This window comes from Lepisosteus oculatus, chromosome 9 (assembly GCF_040954835.1).
Source record: "Lepisosteus oculatus isolate fLepOcu1 chromosome 9, fLepOcu1.hap2, whole genome shotgun sequence".
NCBI classification, from domain to species: domain Eukaryota; kingdom Metazoa; phylum Chordata; class Actinopteri; order Semionotiformes; family Lepisosteidae; genus Lepisosteus; species Lepisosteus oculatus.
Window position 1 is genome coordinate 46,131,318 of NC_090704.1, and position 25,809 is coordinate 46,157,126.

The window sequence follows — 25,809 nt, forward strand, 5'->3', positions numbered from 1 at the left end:
CACACCCTGGCTGGACACGGCCGCTGTGCCTCCCACAAGCCGATAGCATGTGGTAAAGGTTTAGCATAATGCGTCACGCTCAGCCCTACTGTATATACAGCAGTGAACAGGACTCTGACTGGGGCTGTCCAACAGGAGGTGCATGAGCAGTTCTTTTCCATGCTTTTCTCAAACACTGTTTAGAGGAACTTAAACAACCTGCAGCACATCATATGGAGTCTCTGAACTGAAATGTCAGGAAGGAAGGAAGCGGCAGGGAGTGTGTGGTTGGGCGAGAAGGAAAGGGCAGTCGTCAGCCCCGCCGATCATCGATCCCTCCTGGAAACAGGCGGAGCTGGCGGGACACGATCAATCTCGCGTCTTTACCCCTCGTCAGCTCAGTCGGAGGCGATCCCGGGAAAAGGGTGTTCATATTTCGGGATCTCGTCGAATGCATGGCCACTGCGGATTCAAGCTGCTCCCTTCTGCCAAGGGGAGCTGTGAACTAGTGAGTCTATAACGCAGTGAAAACTGAAAGACTCCGGGTGCACAGCTGTCATGTTTCTGTATTCTGCACCGTTCTACCAAATAGACTGTTTTCCCTTGTATGAGGCACAGAAAGCCAAGTCCGTGCCAGGCAGCTGTGTTTTCGGATGAGCTTTGTTTCTGTTGAAGTGTGGGTTTGAAACTGGGGCCCTGCCCTCATGGGTCGGGATTCCCCAGGTCTCAGATCTCAGGAAACCCGGGGGATCCGAGTCACGGCTTGAAAGACCTGCACGGCTGAAATCATGAGGAACACTGAGAGGTGGAAGACAATTCTGAAAACTCACAGAATTTCTTACTGCATGCGGATGCATTGTAGTATATAGGTTTTGTTTCTTGGCTTTGATGATAAGAATAACGGGCATACTTTGACTCTGTTCTTTAACAGTAACCACCTAGTTAGACACACACACAGACACTGGCACAGACACCTACACACACAGACACCTACAGTACACACACATACACAGACATCCTGGCCTTCTCGATCTCTCACTAGCCACCAACAGACTTCTCTTTTACCACGGCCACATTTCAGAAATGACTGCGACTCCTGAAACACACATGAAGACTCGACGTGCTGGTTGAGCCCATTCCCGCGCGACGCGAGGTCGCTCTGGTGCGTGATGAAGCGCTGCTCCGGCGGCACAGCGGTCCTCTCCAGCTCCTCTCGAGAAACCGCACACTTACTGCCTGTGCCTTGAAAAATGGTTCCCAGCTGTCTAATGAGGTCAGGTAAAAAAAAAAAAGGACAGCGTCTCAAGGGACTTGTGGGATATTCTGGACAAAGCAGCGGTCAAGCAGCTGGGCGGAGGAGGCCTCGGTCCTAGCCAACAGCCGGCTGACGACTCTGCAGCCCTGGTGAGCAGAACTGGGCCGAGGTGCGCGGGAGGCCCTGGCTGGACAGGGGCACAGCGTCCTTACTGCACCGCTTGCTCTGTCACTAAGAGGACCACTCTTCTCGTGTGCTTAGGAAGCTATTACCACACCAGATCAGAAACAGTAATAGTCTTCAAGACATCACTTTCAGTACAATCAGTGAAGAGATGTTAAAAATGAATAAGAGAACTCATTTCTAAGAGTGCTAATGACAAGCTTAAGGTGTCTCATGAATCTCATGATACCCTTTAATTGCTGGGTAAAAGGATGGATGGGGATGTTATCTATTTCTCCTGGGTATTCGGGATTTTTCCCCCTTTACGAGTGAAGAAAGCAGTGAAATCTACTTTACGGGCCCGTGATGCACACTGGTGTACTTCTATTCTGCAGAAAATTTCTAATATACAGTATGAACTAAATCAACAGATTTTCACTGCCTTCACTGATTGATTACCCCCGAAAGACACGCAGGTCTCCGTGTGCTTGTGTGTGTGTCCAGGGATGGACTGCGGCCCCTTCTCAGGCGCCCCCCTGCCTTGCGCAACATGCTTCCAGGATTTGCGTTAAAAAAAAGTACCAAGGTCCTGTCAATGTAAACTAAAGTACGGAGAGGAATTCTGGAGCTTGCTTGTCAGTATGTGCCAGCCTTCCCAAGCCACCATTACAGCACACTGTGCTTTGTTTCTCATGCGCGAATGAGTGCCGATTGGTAGAAGTGGAATTAGAGGAATCAGAAAGCTGCATTCAAACTCTGGTGTCGGAGCTTCAGACCTAATTGGGTGGGGGGTGGGGGGGAGTCACTACACATTGACCCTGAAAAAGCCAATGCATACAATATTGCACATACAGTTCGTTTTGCTCAAGCAAGACAAGACCTGCTCCAACACACGCAAAAAAGTGAAGCACCATGTTCAATACTGCTCTGGACGGCCAGGTGTAGTGTACACAGTGCATGTACTGTATGTATTTAACTGGCCCTAAGGAACACACGTAAGAAAACATCAGCTCCTTGCAAAGAAGAGAAGCGGTTACTCAGTCAGCAAATGAGACATATATTGAATAAAAAATGCCTGGGGTTTTACTCACGAACACATCTGTAAATAAAAAAGCAAATTTACTGTGCTGCATCCCACTCTTGTGCCTGATCAATCACTATTAATTATATTCAGTTCAATTTCTGATTGTAATAAAAAGTACAAGAATGGCACTTTGAGGAACCACAACGGAGGTGAATAATAAAAAAAAAGATTTACACAAAACTTTGATCCATTTTTTATAAAGGGAGATTTTTCTTGTAAAACGTTCCCCTTCAATGCCTGCAGCCTGCCTCTCTGTGTGTGCGACTCAGGTCCCCATGCAGAGGAGCACAGCAGTAAGCACACAGTGTCCGCCGAACCCTGCATCTCAGGAACGGGCTGGAGAAGGAAACCCTCACCTCTCACACCTGAATTCCTTGGATTACCACACAAGTCAACGAGTGGAAAACAAACACAAAAAAAGAACATCCAGTGCTTCTCGTTTGCCCTTGCTGTCTTCAATAAAATCATTTTCCCTCTCTGTGGCACCTCTGAACAGAGAGAAGAAACACAGAAACATAGAGAGGTTTCACCATAACCCTGCTTTGCGTTAACAGCATACAGTACGTCACAGATTTACGCACTGCGAGAGACCTCTCTCCGTGTCACAATGATTCTGCTTCAAGCACTGTTTCCAGCTTCTGACAAGTGTTATAAATGGGACGACCCCGTTAGCAATACTATAAAGAGCTCGGGCCCTGGTTTCTATATTTACTGTATATACTGTACAGTAGTTACCGTTGGCAGAGCCAAACGTATTTCTGTCTTCAAAATAATTTATTAGCAGAGTATCTACAGCTGTCTTCTTAAAGAACTGGCACTCTGCATCTCAAATAACTATTTACTGTATATATCAAAATACCTCTTCTAAGATGACTGAACACTCATTCATCTTCACAAATATTACTTAATGTTCCTTATACAGTACCTGTAGCAATTACTGTATTTAAGACGTATGTAGCTGAACATGGACGTGAGTGTGATTTGCTATTATTTGGTAAAGTGTGCAGGAGCTACTTGCTTATAACAACCTTGGAGCACTGTACTGTGGTGTGAACCATGGTAAAAAGCAGAGTTAGGAGCTGAACATCATGATTAATCCTAGAGAGGTAATACCAAGGTTCCAGCTGTTGGAGAGCCACAGCAAAACCTGTAAAAACTGTGCAACTTTATCCTCAGAAACGCTCACAATGTGTTTTACCACTGCTGTGTTCGATCATTATTGTTCTTCATTTACTGTTCTTACTTGGCTGATGCTTTTATCCCGATCTGGGTAATGCACTTAGCTCAAGGGCAGGGCTGCAGTGTCTCACCTAGGATTTGAACCCAGAGCCCTAACCCCTGCCCCACACTGCCAGCCCTATACGCTCTTGACGAGCAGTGCTTGATAACCCTGCCCCCTGCACCACGCCGCCTCTTCACACTGGCTGCTGTTGCTCCCTTCGGTTCACCAGCCACACAAGCTGGCCTGTACCGCGTCTCACTGACCGCCTCGCCCACCTCCTGCCCGAAGCCACATGCAGACGGCCTCTTCGAATGCCAGGGGCGTCTCTCTGAAGCGAATTTTCCATTCGGACTGTATCCACAGCAGGAATGTACGATATGTGCCCCCCCCCCCCCCAAAAAAAAACAACAACAAAAAACAGCAGAAGGCAGGCAGGCAGGGCTGGAGATTTTGAACAGAACAGACTGAGACTTGCTTGTTTTTACTAAGGCCAGAATGGCAGATTAAAGCCAGACACCTTAGGCAGACAGACCTGCTCTGCACTGTCACCTCCCCATCTCCCAAGACTCTGGGCAGAACACTGCCTTCCCTGCAGCCACAGACACAGTTTCGGGACCAGTTTGGAAGGGAAAAGACACAGTAAATAAGCTTCACCACTGGCCCCCCTGTCTGTCCAGAGACTGCTTTAATCACACTCCAAGCACTGTTAATCCGGCACATTACCGAGCCTTGCGCTGGGGCAGCGAAGTGCAAGCGACTGGTTCAGGTCAAAGCAGAGATTACTGATCCTTTCAAGATCAAGCAAACCAGGCTGAAGGGATAACAGAGCTTTAATGTAATCAATGAGGCATAAATCATACAATTAGGAAGATCTGTGTTTTTTCCAGCACAGAGAGAAACGCTTTAATCAGCCAAAAAATAACTGGGGATGATTCCTGTTGACTTTCCGACAATAGTGGGGGGAACAAACCCAGGGGGGGAGAGGGGGAGGGTTTTAAAATCTAATTTCTTTACATGAGCACAGCTAGTGCACATTGTAGGCTATTTCCTTTGACGTGTCTAGAGAAATAGATCACTTTGCAAGAAAAACTCCCAATCCATTCACATTGTGTTTTTAGGACAGCACTGCAGAAGTAAAATGTCACCATCTTTCTGAAAGGCATTACCACAGTTCCTGACCCCCAACCTTTCTCCACTGAATCCAATTCCAAATTCTCATTTCTTGTATTTGTTTTGAAACATTCCTGAGCTTTGCTGCTTGGCTGAGGGAAATTACAGATCAGAGCTCAGACAGGAGGAAACTCAGGGAGAAGGGAAAATGCCGGTGTTCCAGAAGGTGATATTTAACTTTTTTCTTCCCAGTAACGTTTCTCCCAAGTCCCATCGGCACCTCGTAAGTCAACTCCAGAACGTTTGCATGTCAGGCAGCGTGAATGACTTCCAATAGCTCAGCAGATCCCAGATTTGTCCTTGCAAACCTTTTTTTCTGCTTTTGTGAGCATGGTGAACTCTTTCATCGAGAAGCATGATTTAGAAATCTATTTCAAAGAAATCCATTTTGTCAGCTTTGGAAATTGCAATATGGCAGGTAATTACAGCAATTATTTTCTGCTGAAGGTCTAATCCTTTGACCTTTTAGAACCCTCTCATAAATTATTCAGCCATTGTTTCTGTTGGTTTGGTAATTAGGTTTTTTTCCCCACATGAAAAGATAGGTATGTCCGCAACTTGTTGCTGGAGACAGTAGAGAGTAGTGATTTTTAATGGAACACACCGATGCCATTCAGAAAAGGAATGACATACAGCTTATAGCAAAACCCCATACTTTGTGATGCCATGCCTATTCGAATTGCATCATGATTTATTTACCATATAAACAGAAATGCAAAAATCAAAACACCCAATCCAATCACAACCCTTCTTAATGATCATTCCAATCTCATCATGTTCCTGGCCATTACAAGATGTTAATGAAGGTAAGACCAAGCATGCAACATCTTACACACAGTTTTCCACACCTGCCACAGCCTGCCATTTTTGGGGAAGATAAATAATAAACATAAAATGTGATAAAACTAAGCAGATACATGCTGTGGGAAACTATGACTTACTTGAAGCACTACAACAGAAAATTTAATATTTAAAGAAACCACAGTCAACATAAAAGTAACCTCAAACCAATGTACACTTGGTCCATTTGACCAAGAAACAGAATAGCAGACGAAAGGCCCTGGCTCATTAGATCTGATCCATTGTTTTCATTGGTTTCCCGACAAAATACATCCATGCAGCACATCACCCAACAGCAGCATTTTGGAATGTCAAAACCAAAATCTCCAGACAAGGCAACAGTGGGAGCACCAGGAGCACGTTCTGAAGCTTACAATATGGGGCACTATTAAGGCAGACCGATACAGGAGCTCAGACTGGGCAATGAATGGTCCCCAGTTTATTTCAGTTTCTTCTTATTTTATTCATACCCAGCTCCACGGCAATAAAATGGACATATAATGTTCTTCTAGTTAATGCTGCGTTATTATAAAGGTCTTTCTGTTTAGTTACAGGGACTGTAACTATGCCCCTTCCATCTTGTTAATCACTGATCAGTGACATTTTTATTGGATGTCAAATCGAATTTGTGTCACCTCCAAAACTGTGCAACTTGACTGTGCAACAGCTGCAGACTCCAACCAGAAAGGGCAGATTTCTTACATTGTGTTCTGAGACAAATACACGTGGAAAGAGACGACTATGGATTGGATCTGGTGTTCAAGACCTTTAAGTCACACCTGCATTGTACTGGCGAATCTCAGAAGAGCTGAAAAACCCTTCTGACTAAATCACACAGAGTCTCATGAAATGCATCTCTGATGAGGTGTTTGATTAAAGAGAAGAGGGGCCACATGGCTAATAACACCATCTGCACATCTTTGTCAGTATAATGCTCTGAATAGACTGATCATGCCAATACGTTAATAACCATGAGGTGGGGGACGGGAACAGAAGTGTTTTGACATCTTCTTCTGCAGTGCTATACTCAAATATTGGCTTAACCTTTATTTCTGCTGACAGAACTTTCACATGTCATCTGAGGAGAAAGAAAATAAACGCAACCCACTTTATTTCAGCTTCCCTCATTACATTGTTGAGCTTAGTCCCTGGGAAAATCTACAGGCACACAGGAGTACATCCCCATGTGCTCGCTCGGCTTTCACAAGGCAAATTATTTCACATGCCTGATTAAGGTCGCCTGTGACCTGTACATCCACATCAAAAGGGTGACAAACAAGAGGAGCTATTTGACCCATCCTGACGTGTGGTAGTTAGGAGCTAATTGATCCTAAGACCCCATCCAACCTTTGGATGGACAGGAGTGTATCCGCATGAGAGCTGGGACGGCACAAGCCGAGCTCACCGAGCGACAGATCTTTTCCACCCATTTACAGGTTGCTACCTCTACACTTCCACTGCACGTCGTCGGAGAGATTTTCATCTCTATTCTCAGCCACCCTCCACCCTTCACCTCCCCAATTTCCTTGAGGGTGGAATTAAGCTTGCTCCTAAATGAGAAACGATTTTCTGAAACTCATTTGCAAGAGAGTCTCATTCTCTATCGCCAGTAACACACGCCTGTGTACACTATGGTGTTATTGTTTGCCTTGCCCGGATATTCACTTCATGAATATTATTCAGTGGCATAGAATCAAAGGATCACGGCTGGGCTGGGGCTTCTCTGTTCTGTGAGATGGCACCTGTGGTGTGGACACTCCACTCAAAGCGCTTTACAGGTAATGGGGACTCTCCTCCACCACCACCAATGTGCAGCCCCACCTGGATGATGCGACGGCAGCCATAGTGCGCCAGAACGCTCCCCACACACCAGCTCTCAGTGGGGAGGAGAGCAGAGTGATGAAGCCAGTTCATAGAGGGGGATTATTAGGAGGCCATGACTGGTAAGGGCCAATGGGAAATTTGAGCAGGACGCCGGGGTTACACCCCTACTCTTTTCGAGAAACGCCCTGGGATTTTTAATGACCACAGAGAGTCAGGACCTCGGTTTTACGTCTCATCCGAAGGAAGACACCTGTAGAGTGTCCCCATCACTATACTGGGGCATTAGGACCCACATGGACCGCAGGGTGAGCACCCCCTGCTGGCCCCACTAGCACCTCTTCAAGTTCTATGAGGTTGCCCAGTAATGAGGCACCAAGGGGGAGCAGTTATGATTGCTGTTAAATTGAATAAATTCCTAAGATGTGGCAATAGAATGGCTATAATGTCCAAGCATTGTGGAAATCGCATTCCGTGACTTGTGCCTTCAGTGAGAACTCAGTGCTCGACTGCTGTATCAGCTGAAAACACCATGTCATCAGCGGCAAAAACAAACAGAGGATAACAAGCTCCCATTAAGAAGACGGGACAAATTCTTGATACTACCTTAGTACCGTGTTTTTTTGGGGGGGGTTTCCGTAGATGTACGGTAAACACAGAAACAGGGGCAACCCCAAAATGAAGTAAAAAAGCCCTGTGGAGAGGGGGTCTGTCACAAGATGCCGTGAGGGGGAACCCTGAAGAGGGATACCTGTGTACAGGGGAGCCACCCGCTCACAAACTCATCACAGATGGTTCCGAATGACATCATCTTCTCGGACCCGAGCCGCAGCAGACAACAGAGAAGCACTGCTACTCTATTCATCTCCCAGCTTAACATAAATCCAATACAACATTAAAAAACAGCTGTTACAAAATCCTCCAGTCACTGTACAATTTCAGCAAAGCCACAATTAGAGGCAGGATGTTGAATTAGGTATCGACAGCCTTGATCATACTTAATTGATGGCTATTTTTTATGTGGTCTCTACTGTAATCTGGCACTGAGAAAAAAAACAACAGATCCTGAACAGTAGGTTTTGTAAGCAATGCAATTTCTTGATGACCTGCTGCTCTGTGGTTTGTTTAATACAGTTAACACACCATTGCCTCCTCTCTGAAAAATAGTCCCTTTCCTAGTGCCGGTCGATTCCTCTTCTCATGTCTGTGTAAGTGACAAGGAATCGAAACAAACGCCACAGGGGGGCAAGGATTATGGCAAAAAAAAGTCTCCCTTTGGTAAAGTAAGGTTTTCCACAAAGAAATCAGGTAATAATTTCTCTGGGGACACTGCTGCAGACACAGAGTCCTTTCTGAAATTCTGCACAGTCCTGTCTTATTAAAAGCACATCTGCCACCAGTTCCACTCCAAAATGATTTCATTGAAAGTCTTAGGTAAAATGCAAAGCTGAAGTGTTGTTATTTGGAAATAGTTATTGCTCTTTCTTTTTTGCTCAATCTTATTACGAGATCTCAATTTGTAAAGAGAGCAGTCTAACACAGATCACATGAAATCTTTGTGAAAATGAACAAGAACATTGATAACACAGCAGCAGTACCTTGTAACTTATCAGGTGTCAAGTGCCTGTCCTGATAACAGCTGGCTATTCTAAGAAAACCCCGAGATTGTGAACCGAAATAGATACAGGTTATCATTGTGACAGAACAAGGACACAGCACTAATTCGCCTCGGTTCAAAGCACAGGGCTCATCCTAACTAGGGCTTAGCAGCCCTGGTCCAGGAGAGCCACAATCTAGCAGGGCCAGTATGTCAATATGTCAGGTTCAATTGTTAAATCGCCGATTTGTAAAGATTCAGAACACATGAGATTGGACCCATTAGTATATTGGTTGGCTTAATCAAGTCTGGAACAGCTAGCTGTGGTCAATGTGAGCTGCTGTATAGGGTGGTGCGATTGTCATTCCATGCGATCCCTAACCTTCTTCCACCCATAACTGGGTGAAGTGGAGAAAGTGGAATGGTGCTACTGTGAGTGATCAGAAACACGTGGGCTAAGGCGAGTCGAGGGTGAGCAGACGGAATGCAGGCCCGGCCACCCCGGCCCCACCTCCAACACCAGCGCACAGGACCGCTCAGGGGAACCGGCTTCAAGCTCGTCTATCTGACGTAATTTCACAACGCGGTAACGGTGAGCAACTGGGTTCCAGAAGGCTCAAAAACAGCCCAGGTGGGTTGAAGAGAAGAGTGAAACAGGGCTTGCTGCTTTTATAAAGAAAACAGGCCAAAGGTTCCGAGATGTGCTGCAGGATCTCCATCCCTGTTTCCCTCTTCCCTCGGTCCTCACTCGTTTACGTGTTTCCTGAAAACTGGTGCACATGCCCCCACTCCCTTCCACCTTATTATGATCTCTCCTAACATCCTCCTGTACCCACAACCACTGTACTCCTACACCACCACACACACATGTAAGCCAAAATTGTACTGTCCCCTCGATAGCCCAGTAAAATTGTAACAGGCATAATAATATTTAATATTTATTAATTAACCATACTACTTTTAACCATACTATTTTTTTTGCACTGTTCCAAGAATTACCTTGCACTGTTTTTGTCCTGTTAAATTTTCTCTGTTTGCAGAATTTTGCACAGTTTTGATTACTTGATTACATGTTATTTATGTTATGTTATTACATGTCACTGTCTATTGTCTTATCTTCTGTCCTATTAATATACTGCACCTGAGTGACTAATGAGAAACACTTTTCATTATACTATGCACCTCTGGAAGTTTAATGACAATAAAGTTGAATTGAATTGAATTGAATTGAATACCAGCTGGCCCTTAGGTACAGTGGAGAAATAGCACACGTACTCCACATTCAGAACACAAGCGAGGGAGGAGAGGTGTGGGCGGGGTACTCACGTCCGTGTCAGGCCCCTTGTCAGCTCCCGGACAGGAGAATGTGACAAACTCATGGCACCTCTTGTGGACCACGAAGCAGCAAACTGCAAAGGAAAAGAGAGAGACAGTCAAACCACTACAGCCAGCAAGGCAGAACAAGTCACCTGGGCTCCTGGGGATACAGCAGACCGGCTGCAGTACCTTCACAGGGCCACTTTAACTGCTGTGCGGATCCGGCATATCTCAGTGAATTAATGAGGAAGGTGGTTGGGACGAAAAAAGAGAAAGGACAGATTGACCTCGAGCAGCCATGGCAGGAGACGTGCAGCCCTTCTGCACATTGACACTGGCACATCTGGCAAGTGATGACGTCACTGGAAACAACAATGTGGTCTAGAGGGTTAACCCCACTAAAACAAGGTTCCTGCAGGAAATCAGCAGGGGTTTAGAAAAGGCAGGTCTTGCTTAGCTCACTTTTAAGACTTCTAAGAAGCAGCAGTATGGATCCAGGTAATGCTTGGGGGAATCCTATGGTACACTGTACAGAGATATTTTTAAGAAGCATGTATTCAAGTTTCACATGAGCGGTATGGTGGTGCCCTGTACAGGGGCTCATTCTGGACAATGGCACCTTCCCCACACTTTTTCTCTGGGTACCTCCCCACCTCCAAAAGGCATGCTGGCTGCGTGTGACAGGCTGTTCTAAGTGGTTCTGGGGTTTCTGAGCCTGTGACAGACTGGCGTCCAGAGGAAGAGGAAGTGTGCTCTCAGTCCTGCCTTCAGCTCCATGCTTCCAGGACAGGAACTGTCACTTACTGTGCACTGTTAATGTTACCCTGACTGAAAGTGATTTCTGATGGTGCACACATGGAGAGAAAGTTTCACATAAAAGATTATGCAAATCCTCAACCTGGACTGCTGTAATTCCTGGAGTACCACAAGGATCTGTGTGAGGACCACTGGTCATCTTCCCCAGATCACTTATCTACTAGCAACCAAATAGGCTAGATAAGCTAAACAGTCTCTCCTCATTTCCTTACGGTCCTAGCGATGAACACGATCCTATTTTAGTGTCACATGAATCGAGTCTAAGATTCCACAGACAGTACAGTCCATGCTCAGACCTGTGCATTGAAATCCCTGGCAGAAACCCCAAGACTTGTTTCATCCTCACCCCCGCTCTAGTTAATGCATACTAGAAGCTGCTCAACAAAATGCTAATTACCTAGGCTGACAAGCTTCTGTGACCCACAATGCTTTAACAAGCATGTCACAATAAATCAAGGCATGACAGGCAGGTGATTCGACTGGAAGCCATCCAGGTTGCCATGCACTCACATTGTTAATTGAACTCTGTCAACCAGCACTCACAGGCTTTTGCAATGAGCTCACGGACTTGCAATCATTTAGAAACTGCTGGGACCTAGTGGTGACCAGACTCATCGCTCATAATGATGGCAAAATGCCCCCAATTACGGAGCCCTGAACAGAATGCACTTAGCTCGGGAATCAAATAAGTTTCATCCCATGCATTTCTCAGACAGACCAGCTGACACTCCAGGCTCCTGAGGTTAGTCATAAGGAGTGAGTGCACGGTTTTCCATATTTATGAGGTAGTGATGTAAGCGCCAAAATCAGACTCTGTCATCCACTATCCATCCAACATCCATGACGCTGGACTAGAAATGGCTGAAACCATATCTCTTATCTGTTCTGAAAATGACTCAAGATCAGAATCAAGAGTTTTTTAAACTGTTCAAATTGTGTTTTGTAGATAATTGACTGATTCGGTATTCAAGGTATAAAATGGCCATTTGACATAACAATGGACTGAAGAGGAAGGTGTGAAAGCAGGTTCCTGCTTCTAAATTCACACCAGCTGAATCAGAGTATAACATCCTACCCTAGGAAGGGTACTTTAATTACATTAACAGCACCCCTGCTCTGTTGCCTTGCCTGCTGGCTGAGCACAGTTCAGAGGCGTTAAGGCAGCCCTGAGTGAGGAGCACTAGCTTCACACGTCACTGAAAATAATTAATCTCATTACGCAGAGCTCTTGGAGGCCGATGTCAAAGAGCCCAAATTAAATACTGCTGACCTCTATCCTTTGAATCCAGTTAGAACTGTAGCTACAGCTAACTACTAACAAGACAGGATGATAAAACTACGCTTAAAGAAAAGAAGCATCCTTTTTGAAAACTATGCAACATCTGATTGTCCGATATTTAATTACGCTTTCAGCTAGCAGCCTCATGTTTTTCAAATACCCAAATATTAAACACAACAATAGGGTTATGTCAACAGTTTAACATTTTATTGCATTTTACCGTGCAGCGCAACAGCTCTCCGAGACATATTTTCAACCCATTAGACTCATAATGGCCGATATTTTCTCTCCAGAGAGTGTAATTAGACTGGTAGGAACAATTAGCACCATGTTGTATAGACAGGCCAGGCACTTATCATGAGATTTAAGAGAACAGTAATGGACCAGGTCTGTTACATTTAGCTATTCTTGCAGAATCCTTCAGAGGGAGAATGTCATTTGTAGTTCAGTAACTTTCTCCTAGAGAAACGCTGCACACATGGGACCTGCCCAGGAACATCGGGCTTACTGTGAGAAAGCACCGGCTACATTGCTCCTCTGCCCATTGATGCAGACGTTGCAGGGAACAGCAGGGTTTCAGAAAAGGGAGGTCTTGCTTAGCTCACTTTTAAGACCATAAGAAGCAGCAGCAGTATGGATCCAGGTAATGCTTGAGGGAATCCTGCAGTTCAGTGTACAGAGATTTTTTAAGTACAGTACCTGTTAATAAAGTTCCACATGAGTGGTACAGTGGCGTGCTGTGCAGGGGCTGATTCTGGACAATGGCACCTTCCTCCCACCTCCAAAAGACATGCTAGTTGGGTGTGGTCGGCTATCCTAAACAGTTCTGTTCTTCCTGGGCCAGCGGCCTATTTGAATGACTTCAAATACGGAATTAGTTTAGATCACAGAGGTCATCTGAGAAAGATCTGCTGGGTCAAGGATGAGTGCCGTGGCACTGAGACACCCCTGGCAATTCGGTCGAGAGTGGAAAACCACCAGGGGGCGCTGCTTTTTTCCGGAACAGATAGTGTTTCATGGGCAGGACATGTGTAAATGGAAAGAGCATTGTCAATCGGGTTCACAGGCTGGCAGTGAAGGGTGTGGGCTTAACGCTCTGACATCAAACCGTGCATCGCTGCGCTCAGACAGCCACCTGCCCCGCGCCACTGCAGGAGCCACCACTGCAGACCGAGCACATTCATCCCTCTCCTCTCCCAGAGACACCCCCGTCTTCGGAGAATCAGGACAGAAGGCTGACACCACAGACTGCCAGGACCCCCCCCCCGAGCGTCTTATCGAGCAGCCCTCCCCTTGGACCGCAACTGCACCGAGGGGCTGCCGGCACAAAGCCTCCAAAAAAAGGAGGGAGCCGCACTGAGCAGATGTTTTAATAGGCCAAGATGAGAGATGATGGCTCACAACTGACCTTATTATGATTCCACATTCATGGAAGTATAAATTATGCACAGGCTAAAGTGTAATGTGCCTCTTTCAAATCAATAGCTATTAAATTCTCAGCAACGTCCTGATCCCTCCTGCTTGCACTGGATTGCCTCAGAGCCCTTTATCTGGGGGAGAAATCATGCATTTTTACCATCCATCTCTCTGACAATTTCCCAGGAAGGCCACAGCCCAGGAAAGTATAATCCAACTGGAATCCATCTTCTAGAATCATTATTTAATTTTACTTCAAATGTCAGTTATTTGCACAACAGATTTAAGAAAGGCAATAAGAGTTTTAAATAACTCGTCAGCAAGTCTATTTGATCATTTAATAAACTGGCCTTGGCATAGCTGCCAGTTACTTGAAACGACCTGGAAAAATTATTGCTGTGAACAGTGACATTTACCACACAATGTCTTCTTGTTCTAGTGCTGACATCGTTTTTATTGGATTTACACCCTCAGAAGCTATCCTTGTGACGGAAGAAGAACATACAGCCTAATATATTATTCAGACAGAATTTCTGTTAAGATTTTGCAAGAGAGCGTAATAATGTTTTTAAGTCCTTTACCAGTGACAAGTGTTGGGGAATGTTCATTCGATTTGCTGAAATATTGCTACCGTTAATGCAGAGTAATAAATTATTCCTGTTTAGATCTGAGTTTTATTAATGCTGTCTTGCTTACTGCAAACCAGATGGAAACTGATAGCATACAGAGGCTTCATTTTTAATTTAAGGTAGTTTGTTTTAATTACTTCTAAATTGCTTAATCGTATCATTTAATCACATTTACAACAGCAAAACAACAAAGTTGATCGTATTGATCATATTAATTTCTTTCTAAAAAAAAAAAAACCCTGTCACATGAAGTCTTTTAATTCCAGAGGTTTGCCATATGAACTATGTCCTCGAATGGTGAATTAGGCCACGGTTCTGTCAGTGTGGAACTTGAAGGAGTGGATCCAGGGTTCTGAGCATCATAGACCCCCTCTGCCCGCCTCCTGCACCAGATCGATGTAAAACCCTGAGCGTTCAGTTTCCATGCCAAATTCCAGTGGGCTTTGTAAATCATATTTCCCTGGAGTGCATTTTTTTAAAAAAAGGCTTTGAATTACACAGACACATGTGTCCTGATAACTGCTTACTGAGTGGCACCGCTGGTGATGAGCGACACCAGCAGAATCGCTTTCACACACACTGACACGACCGAGCAACAGATGTGCTGTTAACAGCGACTGCTTGCTCCCACACTGAGACACTTCTATTGCTGTCAGGTACTCTCTGGTTGCTAAACGCGACAGAAACTGGGATTAACTGCGGCCTTATGAGCCACCAGGTTCGAGTACAGAGGTTTTTTCTCCAGTGTCATTTCATTTTTCCCACTCCCACACGCCGCGTGTCCCCAATTCCCATCGCTCTGGATTGACCACACTAACACCCTGAGGTGCCCAGTGACACTTCTGCCTGAACTTCCTCCACAGTGCTGCGATGACTTTAACTCATTAATTGCCTTGTTTCGTCTGATTGAGACAAAACAGCCTTGTCTCAAGTCTGTCCTGGGAAAAGACAGCCGTCTTCCCTCTCGATGTTCTTTGTGGATCCTAGTGGGGCACACCAAACACCAGACCAAAGACACGACCACTTCTCGACCCCTCGGAGGAGCTCCTTCACAAACAGTTGGACGTTTGCCTGTATTTTCAGGAACTAAATGGATAAAAAGCCTGGGTTTATTTCTAGGTTAGCATAAGGCATGTGCCCACGGATAAACCTGTCCTCCTCCCGCACGCCCCATTCCCATCAAAGGCTCAACGCAGCAGCTCCTCAGGAAGACAGTAAACACGCTCTGCTGGTCTTTAATTACAGTATGCGGGCATCAGAGATAAAGAGCAGTGACGCCGTGTTTCTGACTGTCCCAGCCGCTCAGCCAGCCCGGCTCACACTGTGGCGTCCCGTCCAAAGCCATGTGCCTGCGCTCACGCCCACCGAGGAGCAGAGTGACAGAGACAGAGTGGGGCACCTGATGCATTTCTGATCGCAAAAACGAACAAGAAGAGAGGTTTGAAGCTCAAAAGCCTGCATCATCACCCAAGCCAAGGTCAAGGGCAGCTCTGATCTTCGATGGTTACAGATTTCATTCCACTTCAGTTAGGAGCAACAGAGAAGTCTATTTACTTCATCAAACCCTTTCCTCAGGAGACTTCTAGAGGCTTGTAAACCCCAGTGGATCGAGGCTCTCCAGGACCCAGCTGTGTATTACAGACCGACGCCATGCGAGAATCCTAGACAAGGTCTGACATTAAAAATGATGGACACAGGGGGCATGTTCTGCATGAGGGGAGACCTGAAGGTCTTGATCAACTCAACCAGCCCTGCTGCTGCTCAGGGGGGCCCTTTTAATGTCTGCAGAACCCAGACAGTCTATTGACTGACCAGCAGACTCGCCCGGCCACCCCCGGGCAGCGCCAGACACACTCTCGAACAACAAAGGCCACAGAGAGTGTGAGAAACACCGTGGGTGGCCTGTCACAGACTGAGGGACAGGAGAGTGACCACTGAGCTACAAGAAAGAGATGGACAGGTGGCCAACACTGATCAAAACAGGATCCTCGATGCCGAATCTGCTATCCTTGCAGTCCCTGTGACTGTTACTGTGTCCTGTTGTCTTTACTGCTCACATTCTTGTATGACATGAAAATACCTGCTTCTGATTTCATTTCAGTGTGCTTTAAATTGCACAACCATTCATAAATTGTCACGATTGCTTGGGTAATGCTGCGAGTGGTCACACCGTTAACTCCCTTCGATTTCAGAATACTGGCAAGCAGGGAGAAGAGCCGTCAGAGACATCTAGGGCCAAGCCGGATCTGAAAGCACATGGCTCAGGACACACCTTCCTCCTACCCTGCAAGACTGCAGGTGAAACCCTGTGTCTGCTTGCCCTGTGGGGGGCAAACTCCATCAAGACGGTAACCCCCTCCATGATTATGAGCCACCCTCTGAGCTGTCCAGTTGGGCTGCAGGTGCAGAGCAAGCCTGGCTGTCGATACTCAGGGTGAGACACGCCCAACAGAGCTAGAGAAATATTGGGTGAAACAGCAGCAACAGAAGAGGCACTAGACTATTTCAACAACACTTTAACGAGAAATAATGAGCTGCAGCAGAATATTGTACCACATGATTTATTTGTGTGACTTTGGGTTTTCAAACTCGAATAGATCTCTTTTGTTGTTTTTCCATTTTCTTGTGCCAGCAAGCCCAGAGATGAAAAAAGGAAGGGCTCCGACTCAGGACTGCAGCTCAGGTTTCTCTGGTGGTACATGGCTATTCCAGCTGGTTTCTGCCGGCAGCTTTTGGCAACAAATGTCGCCTTCTGTCAGCTGGTAAGGAATGGCTGATGGGAAGGAGCAGTAGGGCGAATTGTTTCTGCTCCAATGTGAAGGCCCTGCTGTGTGCTCTTGTTGCTAGTTACAGGCTTTGTTATTTGTGACTCACTGTGTTTGTGTAACCTGATGCTCTTTGAAAATGTTTCACTATTATTTTAAGATTACCCAGGGAAGTTCTGCAGGTGCTATATGTAACAAGCTATCTAAGAAAAACTAAGCATTTTGAAGCACTGAATGTCTTAAGATTTTTCTTTCGAATTTGACATTTATTTCTTGCAAACACCCTGACTCCCTGAGGTCCAATATGCCAAACCAGTATGGATGAGAGATGTGGACTATGGCTCTTTTAAAGGTCTCCACTTGAACTGTTTATTAAGATCAGAGATTTCGGTTTTCAGCATTAACCTCAAAAAGACAGTCTTACAAAGAGCAGGTCACAGGTTTTCATACACACTGAAAGCTACAGATCAGGGGTTCTTGAATAAAGATTTAAAGAGACATAGTGAACATGCTGGATAGGCTGCTGCAGGTGAGAAGCAGGTGCCAGGCACTGGAACTACGGGGTCTCGTTAATCGCATTACACACTGTTATATGGGATTGTAATCTACAATTTAACAGACCAGACGAGTTATCAACCAGGTGAATTTCAGCTAAAGAGCAGTGACCCTTCACATGTTTAAGGTAGGTTACAGGGGAAGTAAGGCATCGTAAGACAGAGATATGCACAGTATGACGTATGCCACAGATGGTGGGACACTATGCCAAAGCAAGCTGGTGGTGCAAACCCAAGTATGATAAACCCACAGGAGAACACAGCCAAGTCATCATGGCTTGCTGAGAGAGCCGTCACCCATCCATGGACCATGGCAGACTGGTCTGTATCTCCAGTCTCCTGCCATCTTTGTTAGTCTTTATGCTGGGATGTGTGACATCATGTCCACATTTATATATTTTATGAAACAGATAAACAAATCCAGTGGTCTACAGGCAGTTTTTCTCCTACTCTGTTTAGAAATTTTCAAGGAATTTTTTAATTGAAGTATTCATTTTGTTTCAATCCCTAAAGCCAGACCTTCCTGTTATCCACTTCAGTGTCAACATGCTATTTTTCCGATATCCGATAACACAATCCAGATGGAATAGCCCAGAAAGCTTAAAGCCGAACAGACATTAAAAACGAATGCATCTCAAATCGTTCCTAACCATCTGAGCTGCAACTGACCACAGACACAGCTGTATTTAACTCCGACTAGCTCCGAGAGTCCTGTTCACACAGCTGGAAGAGACCATGCAGGGAGGCCCAGGTCTGATTAAGACACCCAAGTACAGTATGAAGGGCCTGTGCTGTGTGTGAAGCTTGCGATTGGCAGTAGCCCACCCAGAATACCTCCCTGCAGGCTATTCACAGAGAGAAAGGATCCACGACATCAGCTCTTTTATCTGGGGATCCTGAGAAACGCTGCAATACTTTTCAAAGTCATTTTCACTGTATTTTCCAATATGATGTTCAGATCATTCTGACATTTCTGTAAAACTTTCTGACATCCTCTTCCTGGTACGAATCACCCTCCTCCGATACTCAGTGGCAGTAAGCATGACATCTACACATTTCTACATTCCTAACAAGGCAAATATTTGTAAAGTTATGGTACCGATACATCTAGTACTGCGTTCTGTACATTTTATCACAGTTTGATTAAAAATCTTCAGAAATCTTGACATATACATTTTCTTTTAGCTAGCTTTGCTCATTGGAACATGAATAATTTCCAGACCTGCTGTGTTTTGTATGTCAGTCAGATACAGGTGAATTGCCTTCAGTGTAGATGACAGGAGCTTTACATAAACTACAAACACTGGCTTTTTATTTTTAAAAAAATGTGACAGAAAGTAAAGAGGCTTTAACAGTCTTGCAGAGAGATTTTTACACTTCTGGGAGTTGCAGTTCCAAAATGTCACTTCATCTTGGTATTCACTCATCAAGCCTGGTCATCTCAATTCTCTGGCACTGAGAACCATCTTAATATAATCTCTGACTGCAAGCTGCAGGAAAATTAATAAATCAAATCTGGGAAGACTTCTCATGCCAAATGGTGACACACAAAAAGTCTGATATACAGTACGTTCCTCCTCTGTGCGCTATCGACGACACATTTTCAATTAACAGCACAGGATGATTCTTATTTGGAGTCTCGCCGGCTCCAGCAGAAGACGAACGACAATACAGAACATCTCTCAATCACTCTGAAAGCAAGAAGAAATTCCTATCCCAATTCCAGCTCCCATTTTGTTACGGACTGAGACTCTCCAATGGGAGAATCCAGTTCTGCTCTTTCGGGATGATGTGCGCCCAGGAGAGACACTGTAAATGAAATTTACAGGCCACAAGCCTCTCAAACAGCTTAGCAATCCGGCACGAGCTGGGGGCCGGGCGAGTGCCGTTCTCCTCCCTGCTCCAGAGCTCATCGGAAACCTCACCCCCACACGGCAGACTCACAGAGCCACACACCCGGGCGCGTTCCCCCTCAAGCTCAGAGTGTCCTTCTTCCAGACATGCACCGCCCATGAGAGCACGCGCGGCGAACTGCGGGACCTGCTCACGAGGCGGGGCAAGCTGCTGAGCTCAAGGAGATCCCAGGAATCCCTCACTCCACACGGAGCACCGCGACACACTTCCTCAGCCAGAACGGTCTACTGTTCTCTTTCTGTGCGAGACGCAGTCACACAGTTCACTGTATCCACACACACAGAGCACCACGCGCCTCACCGGCTCATTTTGTGGTGCTGGAGACTTATCGCAGAACAATCTTTGTGGCTTTGAGTGTCAGATAACAAAACCTACAGTACATGGTGACCAAGCTTTATTCAACACAGCTTCCAACCCAAATTTGGTACGCAACACACACACATAAAGGTGATTTTCATTAAGATAGATAAGACTTTATTGATCCCGAAGGGAAATTGATGTAAGTTTAGAGAGCGATGGGTGGGCATCTAGTGCGCACCAGGAAATAATGATGGCAGAGCCTAGTCCAAACACCAAGAGATCATGCAAGCTTACCTGAGATTCTGCATAAGACACTGAACAGGTACCCCTGCAGATAACTGCAGCTGTGACAGGTGGTTATGTGAGCACAATTTCCCTGGTTTAGCTAATCTGACCATCTTTCACAGGAATTTGCACACAAACGTAAGATCACATTTAAAGGTCTTGCTTGGTGTCCTGCTGCAATAATAAAGGTTATTTTCACCCACTGCAATGACTGGATCTAGGGTTGAAAGGAAGGACAACATATCAAGAGAGCCGTTGAGCCCCAGTGCAGGGAAACTGACATCTGCTAAACCTTAGCATACTGTATGAAGAAGCTTTTTCTTGATTTTTAATTTATTTAATAGTGTGCTTCAACCATCATGTCATTAGTGCTTTGTGAGATGTATTAGAGCTTTTTGAGATATTTATGCATGCACACATTTCTAAATAGTCTATTTTCTGGGAAGATTATGACTTCTAATGGACACACATGAATGCACTTCTCCAAATCCATTTAGCCTCACAAGACCTAGCGGAGCTGCTGCTGTTTATTGGCACATTAAAACTGCATGGATGCTTCCCCAAGCAGGAATGTCACTCCTGTCCTTAGAATGAAATCAGCTGCTCTCGGCCTGATGTGGAATAGCCCATCTGGGCTTCCTGCAGGGCTTTATTTGAGGAGTCACGACACTGCAAACAGCGCTGAATGCCAGTCTCTGTACAGGCCATGATTGCAGCACAAATGATGAAACTACAGGAGTGATCAGGAGGAAATGTAACCAGATGAATCATCATTAATCTGTTTTTTTTCCCCCAGAGGCACAAAACTGAATGAATGATATAAACATGATCTTGATGACCCTGTGGGTAAGACTGATTATCATTCATGGCTTATTTACAGTAGCAGAGACATTTCTGGTAGCAAATCATTAAGTACACAAGACAGCTTTCCACACAGTGATTCACTGATACTGCAGCATGCAATAATTTGCCGGCTGTCCATCGCTAGTGAGAGCTAGAGATCACATCTCTCCAAGAATCTGCCCTTGGAGGGGCAGGGACGGAACTGAAGTCCCAGAGTTCAGCAACATCAAGCACTATGTAGGTATTAGAAGATTAATCAGCAGCGCAAACACAGCAAAGAGAGTCCACAATAAACAAAGGCCTTTTGTCCAGAAATGAGCAAGGCATTACAATACAAAGCATGTGATGGCCAGTGAGAGGGAGCACTGTCCTGGGTTTATCAGTCACAGCAGCCTTTGGATTTGGAGTCCAGAAGGGGTAATTACATGGAGCACACTGATGCCTGCCTGTAAAGATGAACAATCTTGACTTAGAGATAACACACCTCTGACAAACCTCCCCAGCAAACAGCAGAGCAGGCACAGAGCCATGCCTGGAAACTTGGCTTCTACGCCATGCAAGGCCACACAAGACAAGACCATCTTGCACAAGACAAGGGTGTAGAAGCTACCACAGGTGCAGAGAATAGCTCTGTTAAGCGTCCAGCCAACCTGTATAGGCATGAGAGTTGGGGGTCTGGAACCAAAACCCACAACTTTCTCAAAAAAAACTTCTGCCTTGGGAACAAACAGGGAACAATTCAGCCATTATCCTTCTCACACATCCAAGACCCCAAGACCAGCGCAGACAGGCTCCCTGCCCTCAGCAGGAATAATCACCCTGGCCAGAGGATGGACCTGAAGCGCAGGAGGCAGGAGGAAGGGAGAGAACAGACAACTTGCTGCCTTGCAATCAGCGTCCTTTAGCATGTGATCATGAGAAAGTAAACTCCAGTGTTTGCATTCCGCTTGTATGAGATAAAAGCACCTGTCGACATCAGGCTGCCAGGTGGACAGAGCCCAGAGCTGTTTAACACACTGTGGCAACCTGGACAGGACCAATGCAACACACGGGCTTGTGGAAATCTCTGTGATGAGCCCACCTTCCCCCTCGCATGCAAGAACCACTTTCAGCACTGATTACACCGGCTATACGACAGCTCTCTAACCCCACCTCCCAGAAACACATGCAGGAAGCTGACACCGGCGTGAATGAGGAAGTGAACCAGGCCAGCTGTCTCTTCTCAGGTGCCCAAGACCTCTTCATCACAGGCAGTGGAGGCTTTATGGTTGGATTACAGGATTCTGGCTGTGGGAGCAGGTTATTATCGGGTTTAGGTTAAGGATTACGACTTTATAGTTAGGATGACGGGTTAGGATTTGCGTTATGGCTTAATACTAGGTGTTGTGGTTATAACTGGAACTGATCATAGCTCTAGGTTTAAGGGTGGGTGACAGGTTCAGGTTAGAGTAGATATTATGGCACTCCTGAGTCTCCTACCATGCTCACACATAATTGAGCTCTATAGCCAATATGTTATTAATTCCTGCCTGGACCATGTCATTAACCCGCTATAATCACTCCCCAGCTGGCGCTTTGCAATTAGACATATCATATCTAGGGCAGAGTCTGCAACCCTGGTTCAGTTGAGCCCTATCATTTTCTCAATTTCATGAATGAGTTACCTGATTCTTAATGAGGAGGACTTCACATGCTCTCCAGATTTTGCCAATTGATCATTAGGACTACTTATGAAACTCACAAGACTGCAGGATTGCAGACCCCAAGGGTTTAGCACAAGACAGTAGCACCAAGAAGTAAATTATTGCTTGTCTATTCTGCACAAGGCATTTTAAAGAGACTGCATCAAATATTTGTGTCTGGCTGTAGAAACAGAAAGCTAGCATGTCAGATTGTCATTAACAAGACAGGGTATTGGATTTACAGAGTGTTAATGAAAAACTATGGAACAACTCCCAAAGTGGACTGAGTCCTAATGTTACAGAAGATCTGTGCAAAACCATCTGGGAGAAAATCAGACACAGGCCATTGATTCCTTTGTCTAAATATTAACTCATCTCACCCGCAAACTGACACTAGTTTCAAAACCTTGGACACAATTGGTGACAGATTAAGCACAGTGCTTTCTGTAAATAACTTTCGTATTTCCTTCTTCTACCAATTCCATGAAAGCTGGCATGGATCTGATGCTGATAAGGTAGTTAAATTGAATAAAGCATCTTTTGAAATTGAAATCACTGCAGCTCCATTTAGATTTATTTGTAGTTCTTTCACCAAGGAGTCAGTAATGAATGTATTTACATTATTTTCAAAGACCGCCATGCTTATCGGTAGACTGCGTGCACATCCTGAAGTGTGGATTTCTGTGCTTCATTTAATCCATTTTACATCTCCTGCGCACTACAGATAATTAATAGGATTACAAACATTTTTCTTTTCACCGCTGAACAGACATCACAGAATAACAACAAAAATAAATCAAGCTATCTAACAGGCAATGTGTATTATTAATCATGCCATGTTCTCACTGTAACAATGCTGTGACTTTCTCAACAACACGTGTTTTTGATCAGTGGCTGGCCAGTCTAGTCCTGAGCACAGCTGCAGCAGGATTTTCAAAGCGCTGTGGAAGGAACGCTGAGGGTTTTCATTTCATTCAAAGCAACTGCAGACGGTGAAGTCTGGCAAGATGCAAAGAAATATGTCAAGGAGGAAGGAAATGTCTGAAATTTTTATTTGTATAATAGTGCACTGGGGTTAGAACATGAAAGAACTCACAGACCTGCTGAGTGGCTGAGGTGGTAAAGATGCTTGCCCAGTTTGAGCTCTGTGACCACAAGTTTGAGTCCTGTGTGTTTTTTTTTTTGCATTGGTGTCGAGTGCTGCCAGGGGTGTGGTAGGATTAACCCCCTGGAGCTGCCCGGACACGTGCAGGCATGTGGTGCTGCAGGTGAGGGACACCCCTCTCCTCCAATCAGCACACTCAAGCACAAGTGACTCACAGGTGGGTGGGGCAAGGAGTCTGCCTGCACTTCCTCCCTCTGTCTCCTGTGTGCGGTCACAGGGTTCATAACTGCAAACCAAGATGTGAAAAAACACACCACTGGCTGATCCAAAACAGGCAGGTATGGTATAACAGAAATAATTAACTATTCTTATGTTTCAGTCACAGGGGCTTCAGAGGGGTGCAGCAGGGGAGAAGGTCTCTAAGTCACTCTGTCTGGAGGTTCAGCTGCTATCAGTCCTATAGGGGAAAGCACACTCTTTACAGCTGGCCCCAGCAGCCTCAGGACAAGGTAAAAACATGGTAAATGTGTGAAAATACTACAATTATGTTGTCGCTACAAAACCTTATTGAATTGGTTCTGGAACCCAAAATATGTTCTCTCTCTTAAAAAAAATAATCTATTTTCATAATCACATTTAAATGAACTATTGGAAGAGCTCCCAAACAAATCTTGCCAAAATAGAGCAGCTGCTGTCAGACCACTTGGCGAGAGCGAGGGGTCACCCACCACAGCTCTCACAGAGCTGCCCCCTGACCCACAGCGCGGTGATGTCATAACGGCAGAGCCCGCCCCCCACTGCTCACCCGCCAATCAATAACTAGGTGCAGTGCAGGTCAGCAATCCATCACTATAGGCCACCTTTTTCTGCACAACTTTTACTCTTGTTCCTTTTGGACAATTCTATCTCCATCTTCTATTACCATAGTTAATGAAACAGCTTTTACATACACACTGGGGAACAGGAGTATTGCAATACATACATGAAGTATATAAAAGTCTAGAATTCTAATCATTGTTTTTGCAGTATCTTGTATCAGAATGTTTAATGAGCATGCAAACATTTCCTCTCGAACAGGTTTTTGTGGTTTTGGTTTTGAAAACCTATGAGGCTTGGGATCATGATTACTGAGGAATCGCTATTACCTCTGCTTTGATCAGTCAGGTAATGCAAAGCAACAGCCTGCGTGGGTGGACAATCGTCAGCCGGCTCCAGTTGCACACTGACGAGCGTGGATGCAGACAGCACCAGAATGCTGCTGAGCACTGGCCATCTCTTCCCAAGATAAAACACAGCTTCCACTTCACGCAGTGCTCAGGGCCACAGAGCATCGTCTGTCTGGTGACAGGAATGGTGTCGGATTCCTTCAGCAGGTTAGGTTTTTGAAGTCCGTTTTTCGATTTTCTCCAGGTCTCCAAGCTAAAACGAATGACGTATTTCTGCATAAATGCAGAGTAAATACAAGAGGCTATCGTTTTTTCTTACGTGTACATTCTGCAGCGGGGAAGGAGTTTCACAGAAAAGTGTATCAGGCTGTGGAAGGATAATTAATCTCCTAGAACAGACGTTCCATCGAAAATCTTTAGACTCGACTCCAAAGCTGCTGTAACTTCTCTGTTCCAGAAGCCTACCTCTATAGTATTTATTTTTGTAACTTGGCGTTTTCCTCACGTGATTCCCTGTCATTCACCTTCCCAGTAATTTGTTTCCCTCTCAACCATAAAGCACACATCAACCAAAATAAACACTGCTGTTTTTTTTTAATCAACGGTTT

The 25,809-nt window shown here is 45.3% G+C and overlaps 1 protein-coding gene across 2 annotated transcripts in view; it reads right to left on the reverse strand.

Annotated features, from left to right (window-relative positions):
- Nucleotides 1-25,809, reverse strand: part of prkcab (protein kinase C, alpha, b) — a 188,537-nt gene that overhangs the window by 110,378 nt on the left and 52,350 nt on the right. For both annotated transcript variants that reach the window (XM_069194637.1, XM_069194636.1), the window contains exon 3: nt 10,457-10,539. In XM_069194637.1, the coding sequence (XP_069050738.1) occupies nt 10,457-10,539 (83 nt within the window). The remainder of the gene's footprint in view (nt 1-10,456; nt 10,540-25,809) is intronic.